Source organism: Heteronotia binoei, chromosome 8 (genome assembly GCF_032191835.1).
Source record: "Heteronotia binoei isolate CCM8104 ecotype False Entrance Well chromosome 8, APGP_CSIRO_Hbin_v1, whole genome shotgun sequence".
Lineage (NCBI taxonomy): Eukaryota > Metazoa > Chordata > Lepidosauria > Squamata > Gekkonidae > Heteronotia > Heteronotia binoei.
The window spans coordinates 98652149-98675928 of NC_083230.1; the positions used below are offsets into that span (position 1 = coordinate 98652149).

General features: G+C 42.2%; 1 protein-coding gene across 1 annotated transcript in view; it reads left to right on the forward strand.

Moving 5' to 3' along the window:
• Positions 1-23780, forward strand: part of SLC13A4 (solute carrier family 13 member 4) — an 89208-nt gene that overhangs the window by 25116 nt on the left and 40312 nt on the right. The window contains exons 3-8 of the mRNA XM_060245694.1: positions 2046-2182; positions 6425-6606; positions 10565-10619; positions 12576-12615; positions 14890-14967; positions 18653-18843. Of these exons, the coding sequence (XP_060101677.1) occupies positions 2046-2182; positions 6425-6606; positions 10565-10619; positions 12576-12615; positions 14890-14967; positions 18653-18843 (683 nt within the window). The remainder of the gene's footprint in view (positions 1-2045; positions 2183-6424; positions 6607-10564; positions 10620-12575; positions 12616-14889; positions 14968-18652; positions 18844-23780) is intronic.

The following is a 23780-nucleotide window of genomic DNA, read 5'->3' on the forward strand; positions in this document are numbered from 1 at the left end:
GACCAACATTATGATTGTGACAATCACACATACTTTTTAAAATTTCCCCCTGGGGACCCATTTGGTAAATATGAACAAACGCAGATTGTTTGTTTATTTTAGGATTTTGTTCCCCTACCTTTTTTAATACTTTGAAGTAGACCTTGAGACAACTTACAACATAATGGAAACCACAGTGGGTCACATGCATAACCTAAAATGCATAATCTAAAAACAAAAAGCAATCTTAAAATAGCATGAACTGATTCAGCAGAAAACCACAGAGCAGCATTCTTTCAAACTGGCTTAAAACTTTTTCACCAGACCCACCCTGAGAATTAAAAAAAAAATTATATCATTTTTTTCCCCTTTAAAAACTGCAATAGACTTGGCTCTGCAAACATCACTGAGGCTCAGTAACAGTCACAGGCACTCCCACCAATCAAAATTCAACCAAATATGAGATTTGGAGAAAAACCTCCTCCAAGTCTCCAGGCAGACAGGAAGTGCCTTCTGAAAGTAACTTTGTTCAGTTTAGGACTTCCAGGGTCAACACCAGCATTCTGCACTGTGCCCGTAAACAGTGGGAGCCTCTGAACTGTATATTTTTTATACTCCTGTTGGCTCATTTGTTCTGCAAAATAACTTGTTGCACCGGTTTCAAGCCTGAATCAAATACACAGGAATGTATTACTGTACTTGAGCTTGGAGGCTACCATAGAATAGAATCATAGAATCATAGAGTTGGAAGGGACCTCCAGGGTCATCTAGTCCAACCACCTGCGCAATGCAGGAAACTCACAAATGCCTCCCCCTAAATTCACAGGATCTTCAAGTGTGTATCATGGTGCAAAACTCACAGGATCTTCTATTTATTTATTTATTTATTTATTTATTTATTACATTTGATTTATATCCCGCCCTCTCCGCAAGCGGACTCGGGGCAGCTCACAGTATCTACACAATTAAACAAATAAAATATATAAAACCATAATTTACATTTTCAGTTTAAAAACGTATTACAATTCGAGATTATTATCTTCAAGTGTGTATCATGGTGGCTGGATCATCATCTTACAGGAATGGCTGCAGGTGGTGCTAATAAATGTTTTCCGGGCCTTTTTCATACAACGGCTACTTCAGTGTTCATATGAATGTCCTGGATAGTGAGTTTCTAGAAAGCCTGTGTAACAGCCAAGTTGGGTAACATAGCTGTCAGTTTGCTCTCTGATTGCTCTGAATGGGTTTATCATTTTGGTCTGGAGTGTTGCACCTGCCAAAGCACGTAACAAAATTATGTTCACGTTCCTTATTGATGGTAGATGTTTTCATCAATGACAGCTCAGTGTTAGCTGATGGTCTCCTGACTGCTCTGTTAAAGGACCTATTAGAGATTGGGAATGGTGATACTTTACTTTTCACTGAAAGGTGGAGAGCGGTTGTGAGTTTTAAAGTTGGAACAGAGAGAGAGAGATGTGCATTGTCTAAAAGATGAAGCACATTGAGCTGCAGTTTCTTTCTTTCTGGGGATTTGTTGTAAGGCAGGTGACCTGCCTTCCTGTAGAGTTCCTCTTTGTCTCCATGTTCTCTGATTATACAAATGTAAAATACAATGTAAATTAAACCAATATTACACAGACATCATCAGTTTCTACTGCTCTCTCTTCCAAAAGAAACAAAGCCTGTGAAACTTCTTATTGCTTAGAAAGTGGAGGAACTCATAAAAATGTGCATTACATGGAATCACAAATTAACACATCCAAAGTTTGCAAACAGATTAGGCAAGTGTGAGTGGCAGGAAAAACTTAACAGGAAAGTAGTACATGAGTTATGCAAGGACACTGTGTTAATTTCTTTCACTGGACATGGGAAGTTCTCCAATATTAAATAAAATACTGAACACAGAAAAAAGAGAGGTAAAAATGAAAAGAGGAAAAATGATGGATCAGTTTTCCTTCTGATAGATCCTACCACTTCCAAAGATGCTCTCTGTTGGCAATAATTTTGTCTCTTCCTTCCCCATCTCTCCCTGGTGTTTGATCTTTTCCCACTTGGCTTCCCTGCAGGTGGCTGCAGAATATGTCAAGAACACCACTTTGCTTCTCATGGGGGTCATTTGTGTGGCAGCCTCTGTCGAGAAGTGGAACCTACACAAACGGATCGCCTTGCGCATGGTCATGTTGGCTGGAGCAAAGCCGGGCATGTGAGTAAATCTGCTCTTCCACAGCATGCAGCAAGGACAGAATTATTAAAAATAAAGGCCCAAACTGTTGATAAAATTAGCATGTGGTGCTTATTTACAGCAGCACTTTTTAAAAACTGCTTTGAAAGCACAGGATTTGTTGTTGTTCACTCGCACAGTCGAGTCCGACTCTTTGCAATCCCATGGACAAAGTCACGCCAGGCCCTCCTGTCTTCCACCATCCTCCGAAGCCTGCTCAAATTCGTGTTTGTTACATCAGTAACACTGTCCAGCCATCTCATCTTTTGCCATCCCCTTCTTCTTTTGCCTTCTGTCTTTCCCAGCATCAGGATCTTCTCCAGTGAGTGCTCCCTTCTCATTTGGTGGCCAAAGTATTTGAGCTTCAGCTTCATCATCTGACCTTCCAGGGAACAGTATGGGTTGATTTCCCTTAGGACTGACTGATTTGATCTTCTTGCAGTCCAAGGGACTCTCAAGATTCTTCTCCAGCACCACAGCTCAGTCTGTCACTACTTCCATGTCTTCCCCTTCTATTTGCCAAGGTGTGATGGGGCCGGATACCATGATCTTAGGTTTTTTGATGTTAAGTTTCAAGCCTACTTTTGTGCTCTTCTCTTTCACCCTCAACAAGAGATTCTTTAGGTCCTCCTCACTTTCTGCCATTAGAGTGGTATCATCTGCATATCTGAGGTTGTTGATGTTTTTCCCGGCAATCTTCATTCTGGCTTCTGCTTCATCCAGGCCAGCATTCCGCATGATATATTCTGCATATAAATTAAATAAGCAGGATGACAGTATACATCCTTGTTGAACTCCTTTTCCTATTCTAAACCAATCAGTTGTTCCATATCCCATTCTGACTGTTGCTTCTTGACCCTTATACAGGTTTCTCAGGAGACATGTGAGGTGGTCGGGTACTCCCATCTCTTTAAGGACGTACCACAGTTTGTTGTGATCCACACAATCAAAGGCTTTAGTGCAGTCAATGAAACAGAAATAGACATTTTTCTGATACTCCTGTGCTTTCTCCATAATCCATCGAATGTTGGCAATTTGATCTCTAGTTCCTCTACCTCTCCGAAACCCAGCTTGAACTTCTGGTAGTTCCCAATCAACATACTGCTGAAGCCTAGTTTGTAGGATCTTTAACATGAGCTTGCTGGCATGTGAAATGAGTGCAATGGTGCAAAAGTCTGAACATTCTTTGGCATTACCCTTCTTTGGGATTGGAATATAAACTGACCTTTTCCAATCCTGTGGCCACTGTTGCGTTTTCCAAATTTGTTGTCCTAGTGTGTGCATCACTTTAACAGCATCATATTTTAGGACTTTGAATAGCTCGACTGGGATACCGTCATCTCCACTCGCTTTGTTGTTAGTAATGCTTTCTAAGGCCCATTTGACTTCACACTCCAGGATGTCTGGCTCAAGGTCAGCGATTTCGCTGTCATGGTTGTCAAGGACACTGATATCCTTCTTGTATAATTCTTCTGCGTATTCTTGCCACCTCTTCCTGATCTCTTCTGCTTCTGTTAGGTCCCTACTGTTGTTGTTGTTTTTTATCATGGCCATCTTTGCACGAAATGTACGCTTGATTTCTCCGATTTTCTTGAAGAGATATCTTCTCCTTCCCATTTTATTATTTTTTCTCTATTGCTTTGCATTGTTCCTTCAGGAAGGCTTCCTTATCTCTCCTTGCTGTTCTCTGAAAACCTGCATTCAGTTGGGTGATTTTTTTCCTGTTCACCTTTGCCTTTCGCTTTCCTTCTTTCCTCAGCTATTTGTAAAGCCTCATCAGACAGCCACTTTGCTTTCTTACATTTCTTTTTCTTTGGGATGGTGCTGATTGCTGCCTTCTGTACAATGTCATGAACCTCCGTCCATAGTTCTTCAGGCACTCTGTCTCTCAACTCTAGTTCTTTAAACCTATTCTTCACTTCCACTGTATATTCATAAGGGATGTGATCAAGGTCAAACCTGAATGGCCTAATGGCTTCCCCAGTTTTCTTCAGTTTAAGCCTGAATTTTGCAATGATTAGCTTATGATCTGAACCGCAGTCAGCTCCAGGTCTTGTTTTTGCTGACTGTAAGGAGCTTCTCTATCTTTGACTGCAGAGCATATAATCAATCTGTGTTGCCCATCAGGTGATGTCCATGTGTACAGTCACCTTTTAGGTTGTTGGAAGAGGGTGTTTGCTATGACCAATTTGTTCTCTTGACAAAACTCTATTAGCCTTTGCCCGGCTTCATTTTGTTCTCCAAGGACAAACTTGTCAGTTGTTGCAGTTACCTTATGACTTCCTACTTTGGCATTCCAGTCCCCTATGATGAGGAAGACATCTTTTTTTGGTGTTAATTCTAGAAGGTGTTGTAGATCTTCATAGAACTGGTTCACTTCAGCCTCTTCAGCATCAGTGGTTGGGGCATGGACTTGGATTACTGTGATATTGAATGGTTTGTCTTGGATACGGACCGAGATCATTCTGTCATTTTTGAGATTGTATCCCATTACTGCCTTCCTCACTCTCTTGTTAACTATAAAGGCCACACCATATCTTCTATGGGTCTCTTGCCTGCAATAATAGATGTAGTGATCCTCTGGGTTAAATTCACCCATTCCCATCCATTTTAGTTCACTGATCCCCAAGATTTCAATGTTCAGTCTTGCCATCTCATGTTTGACTACATCCAGTTTACCTGGACACAGGGTAGACATTTATAAATAAATGATAAAGCAAGTTTCCAGATGCATCCCAGCCCTTTTCAGGTGCTAAAGGACCTTTCCACACTAGACCTTTAATCCTGAGTCAACCCTGTCCCCGAACTGACATTCTACACTGCACTTGAGTTTATCCGTTTCTATCTCCGCTTTTGTTTGTTTGTTTGCTTCCACATTTAACTGAGGTCACTCCAGTTTCACCTCAGAGTTGTCCCAGGGTATATGGATTATAATAACCAGAGATAAATGCAAAGTAAATGTCCATGAATTGAACTCAGAGGAAACTTGGGTTGAGGTCCTAATGTGGAAAGGGCTGCAGTCTTGCATTCTAGGAGTCTGCTAACTGCATGAATTGGGACTACAGACTACCCACCATCTTCCTGATTGTCATGTAATCTGAAAGGAGTAATGAATGGGTACATACTACTCAAAACACTGAGTTTTCAGCTTTTTGGTTCACATGTTCAAAAGTCACACATTGCCCTTTTCAGACAACACTGGAACTATGTGTATCTGGAGATTCTGTATGTAGCTGACATACTCCCAGTGTGTGTGAATTGTAAAATCTAAAAAGACTCCCCAAAGATAAGTATGTAGTATAAATCAAGATACCTGACCTGGATGGCCCAGACTAGCTTGGTCTTTTCAGATCTCAGAAGCTATGAGGGGTCAACCCTGGTTAGTACTTGGATGGGAGACCACCAAGAAATTCCATGGTTGCTATGTAGAGACTGGCAATACCAAACTATCTCTGAATGTCTCTTTCTTGAAAATCATGTGGGTTACCATGACTTGGTTGATGGTCACAACCTTGAAAACCATGTATGTTGGCCATGATTTGACAGTACCATCACAATAATTCAAGTATGAAGAATTTACCTCCTCTTCCCTTACTGCTGCTTCTCTTGTTGATATTTATTTCTTTTATCCTGTTATCTTTGTTTTTACTTCTGTTCTCAATAAACTTTGATTCTTGCCTCTTCTGCACTTCTGATTTTGTACAATATTTGTACAATATTTCAAAGCTCATGATGGAAACCAGAGTGTTCTGAAAGTGCTTAGCTTGGTGTAGTGGTTAAGTGCACGGACTCTTATCTGGGAAAACTGGGAGCTTCCAGTTTTCCAGCTACTTGCAGCTTCTGGAATATCCTTAAGTCAACCATACTCTCACAGAAGTTGTCCTTGAAAGGGCAGCTGCTGTAAGAGCTCTCTCAGCCCCACCTACCTCATAGGGTGTCTGTTGTGGGGGGGAGGTAAAGGAGATTGTGACTGCTCTGAGATTCAGAGTATAGGGCAGGATATAAATCCAACATCATCATCATTATCTTCTTCTTCTATTAGAAGTAGGGCATTTGAGCAATGCTTTCATATTTAACAGGTTGTTTAGAGGACACAGATTGAATTCTGTATTGTGGTATTTTCGTAACAACAGGGGAAAATCTACAATCTGTCAAGATGTTGGAAAGAGGAGGAGGAAATGGTGAGAGTGTGCTCAAAAATAACTTCTCTTTGCTGTACTTCAGGCTTCTCCTTTGCTTTATGTGCTGTACGACCATCTTGTCTATGTGGCTTTCCAACACATCCACCACAGCCATGGTAATGCCAATTGTAGAAGCAGTACTACAGGAGCTAGTAAATGTTGAGGAGGACCGTGAGATGAATGGCACTGTGAGCACTGCTGTCCAAGAAGACCGAGAAAACATAGGTACATGATGAACACCACTTTTAAAGATGCTTATGATCACCAATTTAGTCACTGCATAAAATATGAAGGGTTTTTTTTTTGTCAGCTCAGTCTTTCAGTCCATCTAGTTTAGATATTTAATGTGGGCATGGCTAGACATACGAATGCTTTGTCATGAGCAAAGGAATAAATTATAAAGGTCTTGGCCCTTTGCTTTTAACTCTAATATTATTATAGCCTGTGGCCTTGCATGAACCAGCCCAGTGTATCCAGTGGTTTAGCATATGAGGGGTTTTTTATTTATACGGCATTTTGTTTGTCTGAATTATTTCCTTTTTAAAGTTGTATTTTGGTGTTCTTGTAAACCTCTTTTGACTCCCCTTTTAGGAGAAAAGTGGGATAAAATGCTTAAATAAATTAAATAAAGTGCTGTCCATTCTGACTGACAGTGGCTCTCTAGGGTCTAGGGTAGAGAAAGGTTTTCTCCAAAATCTTCTACCTGGGATCCTTTAACAGGAATCACTGGGGATTGAACCTGGGACTTCCTTCATGTAGAAAAGATGCTTACCGCTGAGCCATGTTCACTTTCCCACTTTCACATTCTGTGGTTTCTGGCTGTGCTCTGTTAGAGAAAGCTAAATGGGCCTTGAATCATAGAGTTGGAAGGGACCTCCAGGGACTTCTAGTCCAACATCCTGCACAATGCAGAAACTTCACAAATACCTCCCTCACACACATACATCCCCAGTGATCCCTGCTCCATGCCCAAAAGATGGCAAAAACCTCCAGGATCCCTTGCTAAACTGGCCTGGAGAAAAATTTCTGCCTGACCCCAAAGTGGTGATCAGCAATTCCCTGGGCATGTAAGAAAGGACCATGAGAACTAAGCACTGATGCAGCACTTCCTGCCCTCTCCCTTATGATCTGCTTAAGTTCACACTTCCTGCCCTCTCTCTTATGATCTGCCTAAGTTCACAGATGGTCAGATGGCCATCTAGCTTCTGTTTAAAAACCTCCAAAGAAGGAGAACCCACCAGCTCCCGAGGAAGACTGTTCCACTGAGGAACTGCTCTGTCAGGAAGTTCTTCCTAATATTTAGCCAGAAACGCTTTTGATTTAATTTTATTTATGTATTTATTTATTTATTTATTACTTCCCATTTATATCCCGCCCTCTCTGCAAGCGGACTCAGGGTGGCTTACAACATTATAAAAACAATCAGTCCAATAAAACATATAAAACCATAATTTACATATATTAACTTTAAAACCATTTTATAGCGCTATTTCAGTCCAGTATAGGCGGTATTGACTTCTCGACCAAGATCGCCAGCATTCTGTAGGATGTCCGGTGGCAGCCTTTTTTCGATCAAACCACAAAAGCCTGTTTGAACAATTCGGTCTTACAGGCCCTGCGGAACGCAGACAAATCCCGCAGGGCCCTTATAGCTTCTGGGAGGGTGTTCCAAAGTTCTGGTGCTGCCACCGAAAAAGCCCTGGATCTCGTTATACATAGCCTGGCTTCTTTTGGGCCAGGGGCAGACAACAGATTTTTTGTCCCTGATCGCAGTGCTCTCTGGGGGATATATGGGGAAAGGCGGTCCCGTAGATAGGCAGGTCCCTGACCATAGATTTTAACTGGTTGGTTCTGTTCCAACCTTCTGGGGTCACAGAAAACAACTCCACACCATCCTCTATATGACAGTCCTTCAAGTGCTTGAAGATGATGATCATATCATCTCTCAGCCCTTTTCTCTCCAGGCTAAACATATCCAACTCCTTCAGCCTTTCCTCATAGGACTTGGTCTCCAGACCCCTCGCCATCATCATTGCCCTCCTTTGGGCACGTTCCAGCTTGTCTATATTCTTCTTAAACTCTGGTGCCCAAAGCTGAACACAATATTCTAGGTGAAGTCTAACCAGAGCAGAGTAAAGCAATACCAATCATTTCACATGATCTGGACTATACTTCTGTTGATACAGCCCAGAATTGAATTTGCCTTTTTATCTACTGCCTCACACTGCTGACTCATGTTCAGTGTATGGTCCACTAAGACCTTGGTAATTTACTTATTTGAATTACTGAGAAGTTATATATTGAAAAAAGGGAAACCATTTCTCTTCAAAATTTGATTTATACAATGGACTTTCAGTTTTAAGAATTTGTGACGCCAATTTATCTGAAACAAGGATATCCCAGACTTTTATAAACCATTTTCAAACAGTAGGAGCAAACTTTTTCTTCCAGTATTGAGCTGCTTCAATTTTTGCTGCAAGTAGTAAAGAAGCCGCTAAATGTTGCCCAAATTTAGTAATGTTTGTATTTCCCCAAAAGTTTAGCAGTATAGACTCCAGAGAATTAGGAATAGTAGCTCCTGTTATACTATTAATAATTGGCAAAACCTTGTTCCAGAAGCACTTACGGTAATAGTTGGGCAGTCCCACCAGCAGTGTAGAAATGAACCTGGTGCCCCACATTGCTTCCAACAATTTGGTGATTTTACCGACCTAGAATGATAGAGTTTTGGGGGAGTCATGTACCATCTTGAATAAACTTTTTAATTTTGTAATCTAATGTTATTCGACTTAGATTTAAACAAACAGACCATATAAATTTCCATTGTGACTTATTCAGGACTAAATTACAGTTTCCGTGTCATGAGAGGATAACAATGACCATTTATTTCTGTTTAAGAGTTCATAAATAGATTTCAAAGCCCCCTTCAAACTAGGAAAGCCATCAATTACTTTTTCAAAAGATGTAAGATCTCTTTGCAAAGCATTTTTCAAATCATTCACCATAGTCATAGAAAATGTTTGCTGGTATTTAAATCAAGGTACATGGAAATACATGGAACTGGGATAACTACCTTATTCATACTGAGATGTTCACCTGTGGAGTAAGTGGTGATAAATATTCTTGAGATACAACATGGACAACTCATCAAGATGTAAAATATTTCATTTGCCCATGGATCTAAAATACACATAATGCATATGACTAAACAACTGCAAATTAAAAAGTCTGCTAAATTTTAGAAAAAAGGTATGTAGCTAACTTGGGGGAGACCCTAAATGGTGCCATATTTACCTACTTAGGCCCAATCTGTAGTGCTCAAAGCTCCATGGAGGGCTCAGTACAAATAGAAAAGAAGCAGCACTATTATAGTCCACTCCTCAATCCAAAAGCAAGCCAGTCCATCAGACACCCAGCCAATCAATGTCTTCATTCAAACCTCCTGGCACCAGAATATCCAACAAGAAGATTCGGAAGGACTCCCTTTTCTTCAGAAGTCAAATTTGTTGTGAATAGTGCACTTGCAGCTTTTCTATTAATCATAATTTAAAGACATCTGTCTGTCCCAAGGATATGAAGTTATGTGGGGCAGAAATGATTATATTGCAGAGGCATTCAGACAGCTGAATACCACCAAAAGGATCATAGAGAACGCTTCCTCTGTAATCATGAAAAACATTTTGTTAGTATTTTGGAAGAAGCTCTATTGGAGGGCTGTGGTATTTGCCTGTGACTATGCACTCTGACTATAGACAATAATTCAAGGTGAAATGAATTTTATGTTAAAATTATATTTAAACTCTCAGAACTGAAGAACCTATCTGCAAACGTACCTACGAAATTTACTACCTTCGCATTTTGCCATGGAAGGTAGATTTCTGTCCATGCTATGTTTGTGTGTGAGAATCTAGATTTCATGCTCTAAATCTGAGTTTTAGGAAATCTCCAGTGATTCAACATGAGTTTCAACACTTTGCAGTGCTGCCATTTCTCCAAACTTAAAACCCCCATGAGAATTTTTTTTCTGGCACCTTGTGCTATATCACATCACTGGGGTTGACTGAGATACGTGAGTTATTCTTTTTTAAAAATTTATCTTTCCTGCCCTTGATCTATTGTGTGCAAAATTCTGAAATGATGACATGCAAAACATCTCTTCCCCCCACCTTTTCTTCTCCTGCAGGTATTGAGGGAAAAAACGGGCAACCGTCCTTGGAGCTTATTTTCATCAACGAGGAGTAAGAACGAAGCCTGTCCAGCTCTAATGGACATTTGAACCCTTACAGGTCACAATGAGATAAAATGTAACCTCAGGAGAAGCAAATATCAGATTGCAAAGACCAGGGGAGATCAGTTTATGGGGAGGATAATGAGATGTGTGAAGTGAAGCAGGGGTGACTGGGGTTTCATTATAATTATGTTCATTGGTGTCAAAATGCAAAAGGTGACTTCTTTCCTGCCGTTGACAATGGGAGCAGCGGGGGATGGTTTCTCTTCTTCTGCCTAATTACCATTGTAGTGGAAGGAATGCATCTTTCCAAATGTAGAAAGAAAATCGGTGGTTTCTCAAGTCCTTTTCAATGGTCATGTTTTTGGTGTCTCTAGCTTGCTTAATAGGGCAGTTAACTGGAGCAGTTAACAAGACCTATGATCATCCCAATATGTGCGGTTGCAATTTTGTGTGAAAAGGGCAATGCATATATTTTTTTCAAGCTTCAGCATGTACCTGCAACAAAGCTGGGAAATTATATGCGTTACCCTATTCATTAAAAAAAAATTGTGCTTGTGTGTGTTGAAGGGATGGCTCGTGATGTGTCTGCCTAGTATGTGAGGAAGGAGTGCCAAAATCATAACTGAAAGGGCTTTAGTAAGAAGGAACTCTTACATTTGGTGATGCATGAACTTTCATTTTCTTTCTTTTTTTACATAGAGGCTAACTATTCAGGATGCTCTCAAACAGGGGTGGAATTCTAGCAGGAGCTCATTTGCATATTAGGCCACACACTCCTGATGTAGCCAATCCTTCAAGAGCTTACAAAAAAAAGAGCCTTGTAAGCTCTTGGAGAATTGGCTGCATCAGGGGTATGTGGCCTAATATGCAAATGAGCTCCTGCTAGAATTCCATCCCTGCTCCCAAATTTTGGGGTGCTCCCAAACTTCATTGCCCTGCTGATATCATTCCTGTTTAATTTTTTTAATTTCTCCTTGTGTCAATTGAACCCATGATACTTTATTTTTATGCTATTTTCTGTTTCCTTCTGTTGGTTTCCTCCCTGTAAAATTTAGTCTATTGTCATTATTATTGCTGTTGTTATTTAAAAACAAGGGAGTTTGCAGTGATCACACATACACATGCACAAACATACACTCATATGGCTTTTTTTGCAGAAAAAAGCCCAGCAGGAACTCACTTGCATATTAGGCCACACCTCCTGACAAGTTAGCTGGAACTGTGTTCCTGCTCAAAAAAGCCCTGTATATGTGTGTGTGTGTGTACACACATACATACACACCTGTGTTTGTGCATGTGTGTGTGTAAATAATAAATGTTCATGGGTACACATAAAAGAGCCCCAGAATGTGGGAACCTCCATGTTCAGAGGCAGTCAGCCGGTGAAAACCAGTGCCACGAGGCAACATCCTAGGAAGACCTCAGCCTCTTTGCCCTGTTGTTGTGACTCCAAAGGAATTGGTTGGCCATTGCATGAGACAGGATGCTGGACTAGATGGGACACTGGTCTGCTCCAGCAAAGTTCTTCTTATGTTCTTACCATTTTAAAAAAAAAGTTAAAATCAGACATGGGAGGAGGGGATTTAGAGAAGTGACAAAGTGTGCTTATTTAATGAGTATTTGTTTCATATTTCTTAAAATATATCTAGCTGGGTTAAATAAAAAACTCCTGATGTGGCTTCATCCTTTCCTTGCCCACAATTCCTCTGCTTTGGAGTCTTCCTCTTATCCTCTGCCTGCCATTTGCCCCTCCCACAAAGTTCCAGCACATGCTTGATCTCATAAATGAACCCTGTTGGGAGGAAATCACCTTAAAATCACAAATGAAGTAGAGCAGGAAAGGATGAAGCCCTCCTTCCCTCCTGCCATTTTCCCCCTCTACTCTCAGTTTCCATCTCCCAAACCTGTGTTCCAGTGAGAGGGCTGTGATTCAACATCTGCTTTATTTTTATTTTATTTTTAGTGCCACAGCTGCCAACCTCAGCTCCTTGATTCATTCCAAGGTAGTGTGAGAAGCCGTGTGAGTCCTTTGTAAACTGGCACTCAGATCTGTGACAGAAAACAGCTTTAAAGCACTCCAATAATCATTGTGCTGTTTTCTCCCTCTTTTTATCCTGGTTGTAGGAATGCTATGCTCTGTGTTTAAAGGAACTTCATGCTTTACAAGGGTGTTTGATGTGGCTTTAATGCTTCTCAAGGGCTGTTGTTGTAAGCTTGGCTTTAATAGCATCAAAGGACTGAAGGGATATCGGTCCTATTTTGGGGCTTGGGAGACAGGATAGCTGATTTATAAACTCTTCTTTCCTAACGTGGTCGTTCTGTGCTCGCTGACTCACAGCTCACTGTGCCGACTGTCCTGATTGACAAGCGTCATGTTTGAGAAGGTGTAAAAATTCATTTTTACAAGGCTCAGAAGGAAAGCAAGCCAGACAGTCACTTTTATTGGGAAAGCTGGAGCTGCTGTCACTTCAGAGTGATGCCTTTTATTGACTCTTGTTCTTTCATCGCAACAAACTTTGGATTCAGCGATGTTAGTGTTGCCAATCCCCAGTTGGGGGCAGGGGATCCCCTGGTTTGGAAGCCCCCCCCCCACTTCAAGGTTATCAGAAAGTGGGGACAGGGAGGGAAATGTCTTTTGGGCACTCCATTATACTCTATGGAGACCGATTCCTATAGGGTATAATGGATAATCGATCCATGGGTATCTGGGACTCTGGGAGGCTATTTTTTGAGGTGGAGGCACCAAATTTTCAGCATAGCATCCAGTGCCTCTCATCAAAACACCCTCCAAGTTTCAAAAAGATTGGACTGGTGGTCCAATCCTATGCGCCCCAAAAGAAGATGCATTATTTCCAAATAGAGGGAAGGCATTCCAAAGGTATGCTGTCCCTTTAAATGTGATTGCCAGAACTCCCTTTGGAGTTCATTCCTGTTTGTCACACTCTTACTCTTGGCTCTACCTCCAAAGTCTCCTGACTCCATCTCCAAAGTCCCCAGATATTTCCTCAGTCAGGCCTGGCAACTCTAAGTGATGTGCATTAATGTGTGGCTTGCTTTACCTGAGCTGCCTAACCTGATTCCTTCTTGCTATGTCTCCACTTGCTATGATTCCCCACTCCTCCACTTGCACCTGCTGGAATGGCCTTGGGTCAGCCATAGCTCGCGTAGGAGTTGTCCTTGAAAGGGCAGCTGCTGTAAGAGCTCTCTCAGCCCCACCTACCTCACAGGGTGTCTGTTGTGGGGGGGGGGGGGAGGTAAAGGAGATTGTGATCACTCTCAGACTTTGAGATTCAGAGTATAGGGTGGGATATAAATTCAATATCTAATCCAAAGTCCACTGCAGTCAAAGGATCTGGTCTCAGCTCTGAAAGGGAATCAGTGCAATACAGATGCTTCATTGTTCTCTTTTCTGTATTTATTTTGATACCTTTGTACACTTTTCTCCCCAATGGAGAACCAAAGTGACCTTTGAGAATTGAAATAAGCCATGGGGGGTGGGGAGGGAGAGATCCAAGCTAACTATACAGTACATCAAGTTATGGGTCAGTCCTAGATCCACTGCTCTCTCTCAGTTAGGGCCAAACTACACAAGGTTTTTGCCAAGCTGGGTCTGACCCAGCTGCATAGCAGTTGCAGCAAATATCAATTTGAAAAATCACTGAGAGGCCAACGCAGCTCAGAACTGTGGTATGGGGAGAGGAGGGCAATGCCCTTGTGAGCCATAGTGGCCCAGGGGAAAAGCAGATGCCTTTCCTACATTCACCCCACTAAAGTTCTAGCCATATCTGGCTCCCACTGATTTTCAAAATGGTATTTCTACAGCTACTATACAGCTGCAGGGAAAGTAAGTGGGACATGGACCCAGTTCACCAAAAATATCTGTTGTGTAGTTTGGCCCTTAGGGGCTCAGGCAACAAGCCATGGGACTCTTTTGCTCTTGCCCTTTGACTAACACTAGAAATGCATGCATCTGGCAACACCCAAGCTCAATGTGCACCAGTAGTGGAGGAAAGACATTCCATCCAGCTCTCATCCAGTGACCAGAAAGATGTCCCTCACCTTCCTCCTCTTCAAACTCTGTACAGGAAGCATGCACAGTTTGCCAAAAATTTTGGTTCCCGCTGTTCATGTGTGTCTCCCCTTGTCAGGTGTTCACTGACAAAACACAGCCAAAATAAAATCTTTATATGATTACATATATGGTTGTATCCAGATTCTTTTGTGTGTGGTGTATTAGCAAGTGAACCTCTAATGAAGGGCCATTTGCCTTCCCTTAGAATATGAATGGCGTACACATGATAGCCAACACAATTGGAACTGTGAGCTCCAAAACCAATGGGCAGCATCTACCTCAGGTAAGAACAGGACACCCCTGTGCAGAGACAGAAATTAGCACAAGGTAGCCCACATCTAGAGGCAACCGTATGGGGAGGCTTCTGTACTCTGTTCGTGGATTTTTATTTTTATTTATTTATTTATTTATTTAAGATTTATATCCCGCCCTCTCCACGAGTGGCTCAGGGCGGCTTCCAACAATTATTCAAACATAGGATTAGACAATATTTAAATATATAAACAGTTAAACATTTAAAACAGTTAAAACCTTAAAAACCAGTAAACATTCCAAAAATATATATATAAAACAGGAGTCTGGCAAGCTACATTGAGTTTCTCATCTTAGCTAGGTGTAAGCTAGCCGGAAGAGGGTCGTCTTACAGGCCCTGCGGAACTGAACAAGGTCCCACAGGGCCCTCACCTCCTCCGGCAGCTGATTCCACCATGTAGGAGCCATAACAGAGAAAGCCCTATCTCTGGTGGATTTTAAGCGGGCTTCTTTTGGCCCAGGGATAGTGAGAAGATTTTGAGTTCCCGACCTCAGTACTCTCTGGGGAACATGTGGGGAGAGACGGTCCTTCAGGTAGGCAGGTCCCAGGCCATATAGGGCTTTAAAGGTAATAACCAGCACCTTGTACCAAACTCGGTATATCACTGGAAGCCAGTGCAGGGTCCGAAGACCCGGCCGAATGTGTCCCCATTTTGCATTCTGCACCAGCTGCAATTTCCGAGTTCGGGACAAGGGCAGCCCCATGTAGAGGGCATTGCAGTAGTCTAACCTCGAGGTGACCGTAGCATGGATCACTGTTGCTAGGTCGTCGTGCTCCAGGAAGGGGGCCAACTGCCTTGCCCGCCTAAGGTGAAAGAACGTGGACTTGGCAGCGGCTGCTATCTGAGCCTCCATCTTTAGAGAAGGCTCCAATAGTACCCCCAAGCTCTTGACCCTGTCCGCCACCGTCAGCGACGCACCGTCAAAAACTGGTAGGGGGATTCCCCCTCCCGGCCCCCGGCGACCCAAGCAAAGGACCTCTGTCTTCGCAGGATTTAGTCTCAGTCCACTCAGTCTGAGCCACTCAGCCACTCAGCCTCAGGATCGTCCCTGGACATGTGGTTTGCCACTGTGGGAAACAAAAGGGCTGGAACACTTGAGCATTGATCTGATCTAGCGGTGCCCTTCTGATGTTTTTATGCTAGGGCTGCCAACTTCCAGGTGGCATCAGGAGACTTCCTGAGTCCTGTTATCATAATTGATATCCAGACAACCGATATCAGTTTCCCTGAAGAAAATGGCTGCTTTGGAGGATGATCTTCTGGTATTACACCCTGCTGTGTTCCCTCCCATCCCCAAGCCCTGCCCTCCCCAGGCTCCACCTCCAAAATCTTCCAGGTATTTCTCAACCCAGAGCTGGCAACCCTATCTCAGTGCCGGATTAAACCCTGTGGAGGCCCCTAGGAAGTCAAAATCTCAGGGGGCTCCTTGCAAACTATCTCAGAGTCAGGCACCTATTTGCAGGCACCTTCTCAACAAAGCTGTGGGGGAGAGGCAGAGAGAGGCAAACTTGGCAACAACGCCAGCAGCAGCCACACCAGGCAAGTCAGGCAGAGAGCAGCTCAGTTGCTGGCTGCATGTGCAGTCTGGGAGGGTTGCAAACAGAAGGAAAACTGTGGGGGTGGGGAGTTGGCCTAGGGCCCCTAAAGGTGTGAGGGCCCATAGGCCAGTTCCTAGTTGACCTAATTGTTAGTCTGGCCCAGCTTGTACATACACTTCTGTTTCTGCCTTGGATACTCAATTATAGTCACCGCTGGTGTTTCTACTCTGGTGCATGGACATTGCCACTGTAGGAAACAGGAGGGCTGTTCATAAGCTTCCCAACATTTTCTGATACAGAAGATCTGTAAAAAAAAAAAATCAAACTTCTACCAATGTGGTTTGATATAACTGTAGCTAAATTGCCTTGTCACCTAACTGTTGGTGGCCTCCTTGAATTTAGTGTTGAAGCTAGGTGGGTCGAAGTCCTGACTGAGACTTTCCATTTCCACAGAAAAGAAACTTCCTCTTCTTAACTTTGTAATCTGCAGACATTCAGAAGCTTCAACAAGGCCCAGGAATGATTCTCTGAGTCATGAAAGAAAGATTTCTATTTTATTTCAGAAAGGACAGAAATAGACCATATAATGGTGATTGGCTTGTAGGCTGAGAATGGTTCTGGTCAAGTCCTAAGCATATCACCCAATCCCCTCCTACATCCAGAGTGTCTTTCATCCTAGACAGGCTTAACTTATGTAATACCTTATAAGCTTTCTGACATGGCCTTCCTAAGGACAGCAGCGCATTAATGACCTTGTTTTAAAGAAACAGCTTTGGGCAGCCATCCCTTATTTGTTTTTCCTCAGTGACTAACAGTCCTCAGTTTCAGGATGTTCTGAGTCATCCAGAAATATTTGCAGGATTCTGTAGTTGTGGTATATCATGGCCTATACAGATTATATATATCTGACATATGAAAGATTTTGTCTCACACTGGAGTGGAGTCAAATTGAATTTGACAGCATTTCCTCCATCCCAAGTTGATATAATTTCCAATATACTTGCCGTGGTCTGCAGCTTGTCTATGAATACCCCATAGACTCTGGCTGATCTGCCATGATGTTGTGAACTGTTTACAGATATCTGGTTACTGAGGGGCAGAAGGTGCCTCAAGTCACAGCTGACATATCACAACTGCCTCAATGTCACAACCCTGGTATTCCTTGGAGATCTCCCATCCAAATACTGACCAAGGCTGACCTTGCTTAGCTTCCATAATCTGATGAGATCGGTCTAGCCTGGGCCATCCAGGTCAGGGACTACTGAGGGAGAAGAGCCAATTATGTAAAAATCTGGTAGAAAGTTAAAAGCTCACATAAGCCTGAGGATAGGAGAGCCCATGTTCTGTCGGAACTGGGAAGGCTGAGAGATCTTGAGGGAAATTGGTCCCATCAAAAAGATCTGCATGCAGAAGGGAGGGCATAGTTCTCCTCTCCTGTAGTAGCCCTCCAACTAGAGTTGCCAGCTCTGCATTCAGAAATACCTGGAGATGCTGGGGATGGAGACCGGGGAGAGTAAGGTTTAGGGAGAGACTTCAATGGGGTATAATGCCATAGAGTCCATCTTCCAAAGCAGCCATTTTCTCCAGGGGAAGTGATCTCTGTTGGCTGGAGATCAGTTGTAATCCTGGAAGTTGGAAACCCTACCTCATCCTTTCCCTTTATGTTGCTCTCAGTGGTCCCCCATCTCCCAGAAGCAGCATTTCAGGGGGCACTTGAAACTGCTTTGGAAGGGGTGGGGAGTTAGATAAATTGTGCTTCCCAGCACAGAGTCATTAGCCATTATGCTGATGGTTGCTGATCTGTGGAACAAGGGCCAAGGAGATTGGAGTGGGGTGGGGACTCACACAGTGTCTAGAGGTGAAATTCAAAACATTTTTGTTAAAAAGGGATGTGGAGAGGATAGATGGCTTGAAAATATTGATTCAAATTGCTGTCTAAATCTGGGGTAGCTGGTCTTTAATGATGCTATAACCCTGGGCAATTGTAAAGTCAAGAGCTATTTTTAAATATGTATTAACATGGGCCAATTAGCAATGGACAGCTGATTTCTTTTGGGAGAGACGTACTCACAGAGTTGAGATTATTTGACCTTACAGTATGGGGTTTTTTTTACAGGCTCAGATCCTCGTTCTCCCACCCAAACCTCAAAATCTGGACCTCAACAGTGAACACCGCTATCAGTCCAAACATGATCACATGGTCTGCAAATGCCTCTCCCTGAGCATTTCCTATGCAGCAACCATCGGGGGACTCACTACCATCATTGGCACCTCCACTAACCTCATCTTCCTAGAGTATTTTAACAAGTAAGTAATTCACAGCATATGCTCATTTCCAGGGGTCGTTTTGTAGAAAAATAGGTGGTGGAGTGTCGCTTATATTTGCCAGAAGTGACAGTTTGTAACACATGCTGTGAAAGTGAATCTGATGCTAGAAGCTAGATCATCTAAATGACAGTAGGTGGCTGGGTGCCAGAGGTTGCATCAGCCAGAAGCACAGTCAGCATGACACAGCAAGATGCTGATTGGTTAATGTATAAACGTACAAAGACACTTGGCTATGTGTGGGTTAAGGAAGTTGGAGAGCAGCGGAGCATATTGTCGGAGTGGAGAGCGAATGGTGTGTAAATAAACTGTATATAGTGGTTTTACAACTACTGTGTGCAACCTTCATTCTTGCGTCACTAAAGATCACCCTCTTGAGCTCTAAGCGCATCGACATGGAGCTCATCCAGGGATTGTTATGCAGCTGCACCTACTATTCAATGGACAAGGAGGTGGAACTCTCAGAAGGAGGAGATGGAACTCTCAGAAAGATTCAGGAGCTGCACTCCTGTGAGCTCCCTCTGAATCCAAGGCCTGTGTCATTTCTCAAAAGTTATGTGTGGAGCTGTGATCAAGAGGTCTTGTTGTGACTTCTGAGAGACAAGTTGTTCCTCCTTCAGCAGACCTCATGCATGGTAACTGTGGCCTAAAGGGGATAGCAAAGAGTTAATCAGACTGGGAATAAGAAGAGGAGTGACATTTTAAGACTGAAAGACAACCTGGACATAGGATTGCCAGCTCCAGGTTGAAAAATATGAGATTTGAGGGGATGGAGCCTGAGGAAGGTGGGGTTTGGAGAGGAGAGGGACTTCAATAGGGTATAATGCCATAGAGACTACCTAACGTGGCCATTTTCTCCAGGTGAACTGATCTTTCTTACCTGGAGCTCAGTTGTAATCCCAGGAGATTTCCAGCCACCACCTGGAGACTACCAAATAAATAAGCAATACAACCATGAAAATTTACTAAATACCTTTACTACTGACATTAAATCATATATGAAGTCTGTCTAAATAAATTGCATATATTACAAAAACTCAACAGAAATCATATTCAGTCTCACTGATTACCATCATACCTAAGGAAAAGTCCACACAATAGAATGGTAAAGTCCATGTAATCAATAGAATTTTACCATTCCACCAAAGGAAAAGTTTGTGTTGTGTATTGAAATTTATTTCAATGTTTCAGAGATGTATGAATGTTGTTCCAGACTATATGCACGAAGCGCTAAAATCATATTCCTTATATTCATGTAATCAAACAACTGGTATAATCCCAATCTTCATAGTTATATTGATTGATCACCAGATGCCAAAGATATCTAGAAATAGTTGAGTAGTCACAATCCACCAGAACCAGCTAACAGGCAAGCTACCGTGAAAGCCACGCCAAGTCCTCTGGAGGCTGGCAACCCTAGCGGCAATCCTAAAAACACTTTCCTGGGAATAATCTCCATTGAATAATATGATATTTGTTTCTGAGTAGACCTGTTTAGGATTGCTTCCATAATGGCTTTGCCAGTGGGTTCATGGCTAAATGGAAACTTGAATAGGTTGACGTCCTGTCCTAGTTCACTGTTTTAGACTTATCAGAGACTTTTAGATCTAGAATACCACAAATTTTGCCCTGTCCAACCTTGTACATGTTCTCCTGCTTCATTAGGTCTTGACATTCAGTCTGGAAAGATGTCCCATTATTTATATTTGAGAGCCAGATGTCCCATTATTTATATTTGAGAGCCAGTTTGGTGCAGTGGTTAAGTGTGTGGACTCCTATCTGGGAGAACCGGGTTTGATTCCCCACTCCTCCACTTGCACTTGCTGGAATGGCCTTGGGTCAGCCATAGCTATCGCAGGAGCTGTCCTTGAAAGGGCAGCTGCTGTGAGAGCCCTCTCAGCCCCACCCACCTCATAGGGTGTCTGTTGTGGGGGGAGAAGATATAGGAGATTGTAAGCCGCTCCGAGTCTCTGATTCAGAGAGAAGGGCGGGGTATAAATCTGCAGTCTTCTTCTTCTTCTTCTATATGACCCTGAGATCACTTCTCAATGTAGGGCTTTTATGTTGGCTAGAATGAATGCATTTCCTCCTAATGTTCTCCATGGGAGATGCTAACACACTCCTTTTCATGAGAGACTTTGTCCCTGTGCAGTGAACCTTCCTGAATCAATCCAACATATAATTTTTGATTGTCAGTTATTTGAAAGCCTATGTAGGATTTTGTGTAAGAATTTATCCCATGTAATTCATCTAAGAAACAAGGTAATCATCGGTTCCTATTGAATTATTAGATAGTTGAAATCACTAGAGAAGCTGCAAATTTCTAGAGGATATTCTGAAAATTAAATCCAATCATGTTCTGTTATAAAACTGATGATCTTATTCTAAGTATATGTATTTAACCTTTTTATATTATTTTAATCTTATATATCAATCACAAATGTTATTCTAAGGGTTTTTTTATTATGCCAATAAAGGTACTGTCTGTCTGTATGTCTGTCTTAACTATCTGCTGTTTTATCTTTCTGGGGGAAAATTTATTTACACTTTTCTCCAGTTCTTTATCTCTACAGACTCTGGAATGAAAGAGGGGGAGCTCCTTTTGTTTCTTAGATAGCTCCATCTGTTCAAGTAATTTGTTCCCCTGCAAAGTAATAATCTTCAAAGTGCAACATCGTTATGTTTTTTAATGTCACAAACAATACAAAGAAAATTAAATGGAAATTAATGAAGCCAAAGGCATGTCTAAATGACTTCACAAGAAAAACGATAAGATTTTATGAACGTTTTTGTGCAAATTTATTTTTAAGGACTTTTTTTTTAAAGAGCTTTAAAAGGGCAATAGAATTTCAGTAAGATGCTTTGAAAAATATTACCAAGAGCTCCACAAAATAGAATCCAGGCTATATTTTTAGTGAATTTTTATACTGCCATAATGAACATTGTCTCTGGGGCTGTCCTGAAGACCAATTCACAGGGAGCTATGTTTAAGATTTCTTTTTAATTTACACATAAAATGTAAAGTATATGTATGGCATGCAGGAGTTTTAAATCACACGTTCCATATAGATAATTTGACCTTCTTATTGCTATTACAAGTGAGGGGAAACTCAAGAAGATTCGTGTGCAATGGAAAATACAGTTCATCCCCCTATCTTCTCTACCATTACTGGTTGGCATTGCCTCTGCCTGATCCAACTTTTGATATTTCATCCAACCTGGGTAGGGTTGCCAGGATGCCAAAGTCTAGGTGGTGGCTGCAGATCTCCTGCTACTACAGCAGATCTCCAGGAGACAGAGAATAGTTCAGTCAGAGAAAAATGTACCCTTTGGAAGGTGAACTCTAGGACATTCTACCCCACTGAAGTCCCTCCCCTCTCCCCAAACTCTACTATCAAAATTTCCAGTAATTTTTCAACCCAGAGCTGGCAACCCTAAAACTGGGTGTATCCCCAAGTTTCTAGAGCCATATTTTTTTTATAAATACAAAAACCACAATCACAATAAGAAATAGATTATTATTCACTGTGAACACTATTAAGACAATCAGAACAAGTGATGAACCACTGGACTGCTATCAGCAAGAGCGGAACAAAGCAGTTAAAGAAGAATTAGCACAAAAAAATTAAAAGGTCTTTCCCTGGAGCTGAAGTCCCAGTAACAAAGGCACCAGAAGTAACAAAGGCACCAAGAGGATGCTCCGAAGACCCTTGCATCATGACAAGAAGAAACCTTCTTTCTGATCATTGCCTTCTTCATCTCCAAAGGTAGAGACAAGGGTCTGTGTAATAAGAGGAGGGGCTGGCACTCAGTGAAAGAGGCTCCGCTTTAGGTGCAGAAGGTCACAGCTTCAATCCCCAATATCTCCAGTTAAAAAGAACTAGGGAGTAGGTGATACAGAAAACCTCTACCTGCAGCCCAGGAGAGCTGCTGCCAGTAGAATTGGAGAAAATAATGACCTTGATGGACATATTTAGTATATAAGGTAGTTTCATGTGTGACCTTGTGAATGGGCAGCAAGACTAGGATTGGTGGCAGCTTCCTGTTTAATTGTTACTTGGTGAAAAATCCAATTTTGTCGCTGTACAATGAATGAAATAGTTGTAAGGTTAGTCTTACCCGAACAGACAAGGAATTCCTGGGTATTCAGCCGCATCCTCTTGCTAATCCTTGCCATTTACCTATGACTCTTGGAAAAGTACAGGCAGTATAGGATCCACAAGCCATATATCAATCCACCATATTCCTCCCTCTCCCCCAAGTCTATGCTTAACATTTTGCTTATTTTGTTTGGAAGAGGAAGAGGAAAAATGTTGGAACACATTGATTAGCTACAGCCCATGAGCCATCCTTATATTTCTTACTGGCCATTTCCCCATTCAAAATTACACTCCCAGAGTTTCCATAGCACTGAAGGTACCTGTTTGCAAAAAAAATAAAAATAAAAAATACATTTATATCTGCAATTCCTGGGCTGGGGGGAAGCAGCTTGATGGACCCAAGAACTATTTGAGTAGAAAAACAAACTAGGAGGAAAGGGTTTCAACTTCTGCTCTCCTTGTCACCCACTTCTTCCCAGGGCTACTTTTCATTATTTGTCTTAATTGTGGGGAATTTTGTTACACTCATTTGTGTGCAATGAGCAGTTTGCCTCTGAGTGCTGTCTCTCCCATCTTCTTCTACATCTCTCTCTCTCGCTCTCGGCTTGGCTTCGCGAACGAAGATTTAAGAAGGGTGCAATAGTCCACGTTTGCTGCAGGCTCGCTGGTGGCTGACAAGACCAATGTGGGACAGGCAGGTCCGGCCACAGCGGCTGCAGGGAAAAGTCTGATTTAGGGTTGGTCCTGTAGCATCTTCTACATCACTGCATTTATTTTTCCAGGCCTCACTAGTATCACTGTTAGCTTCTGAGGTTTGTT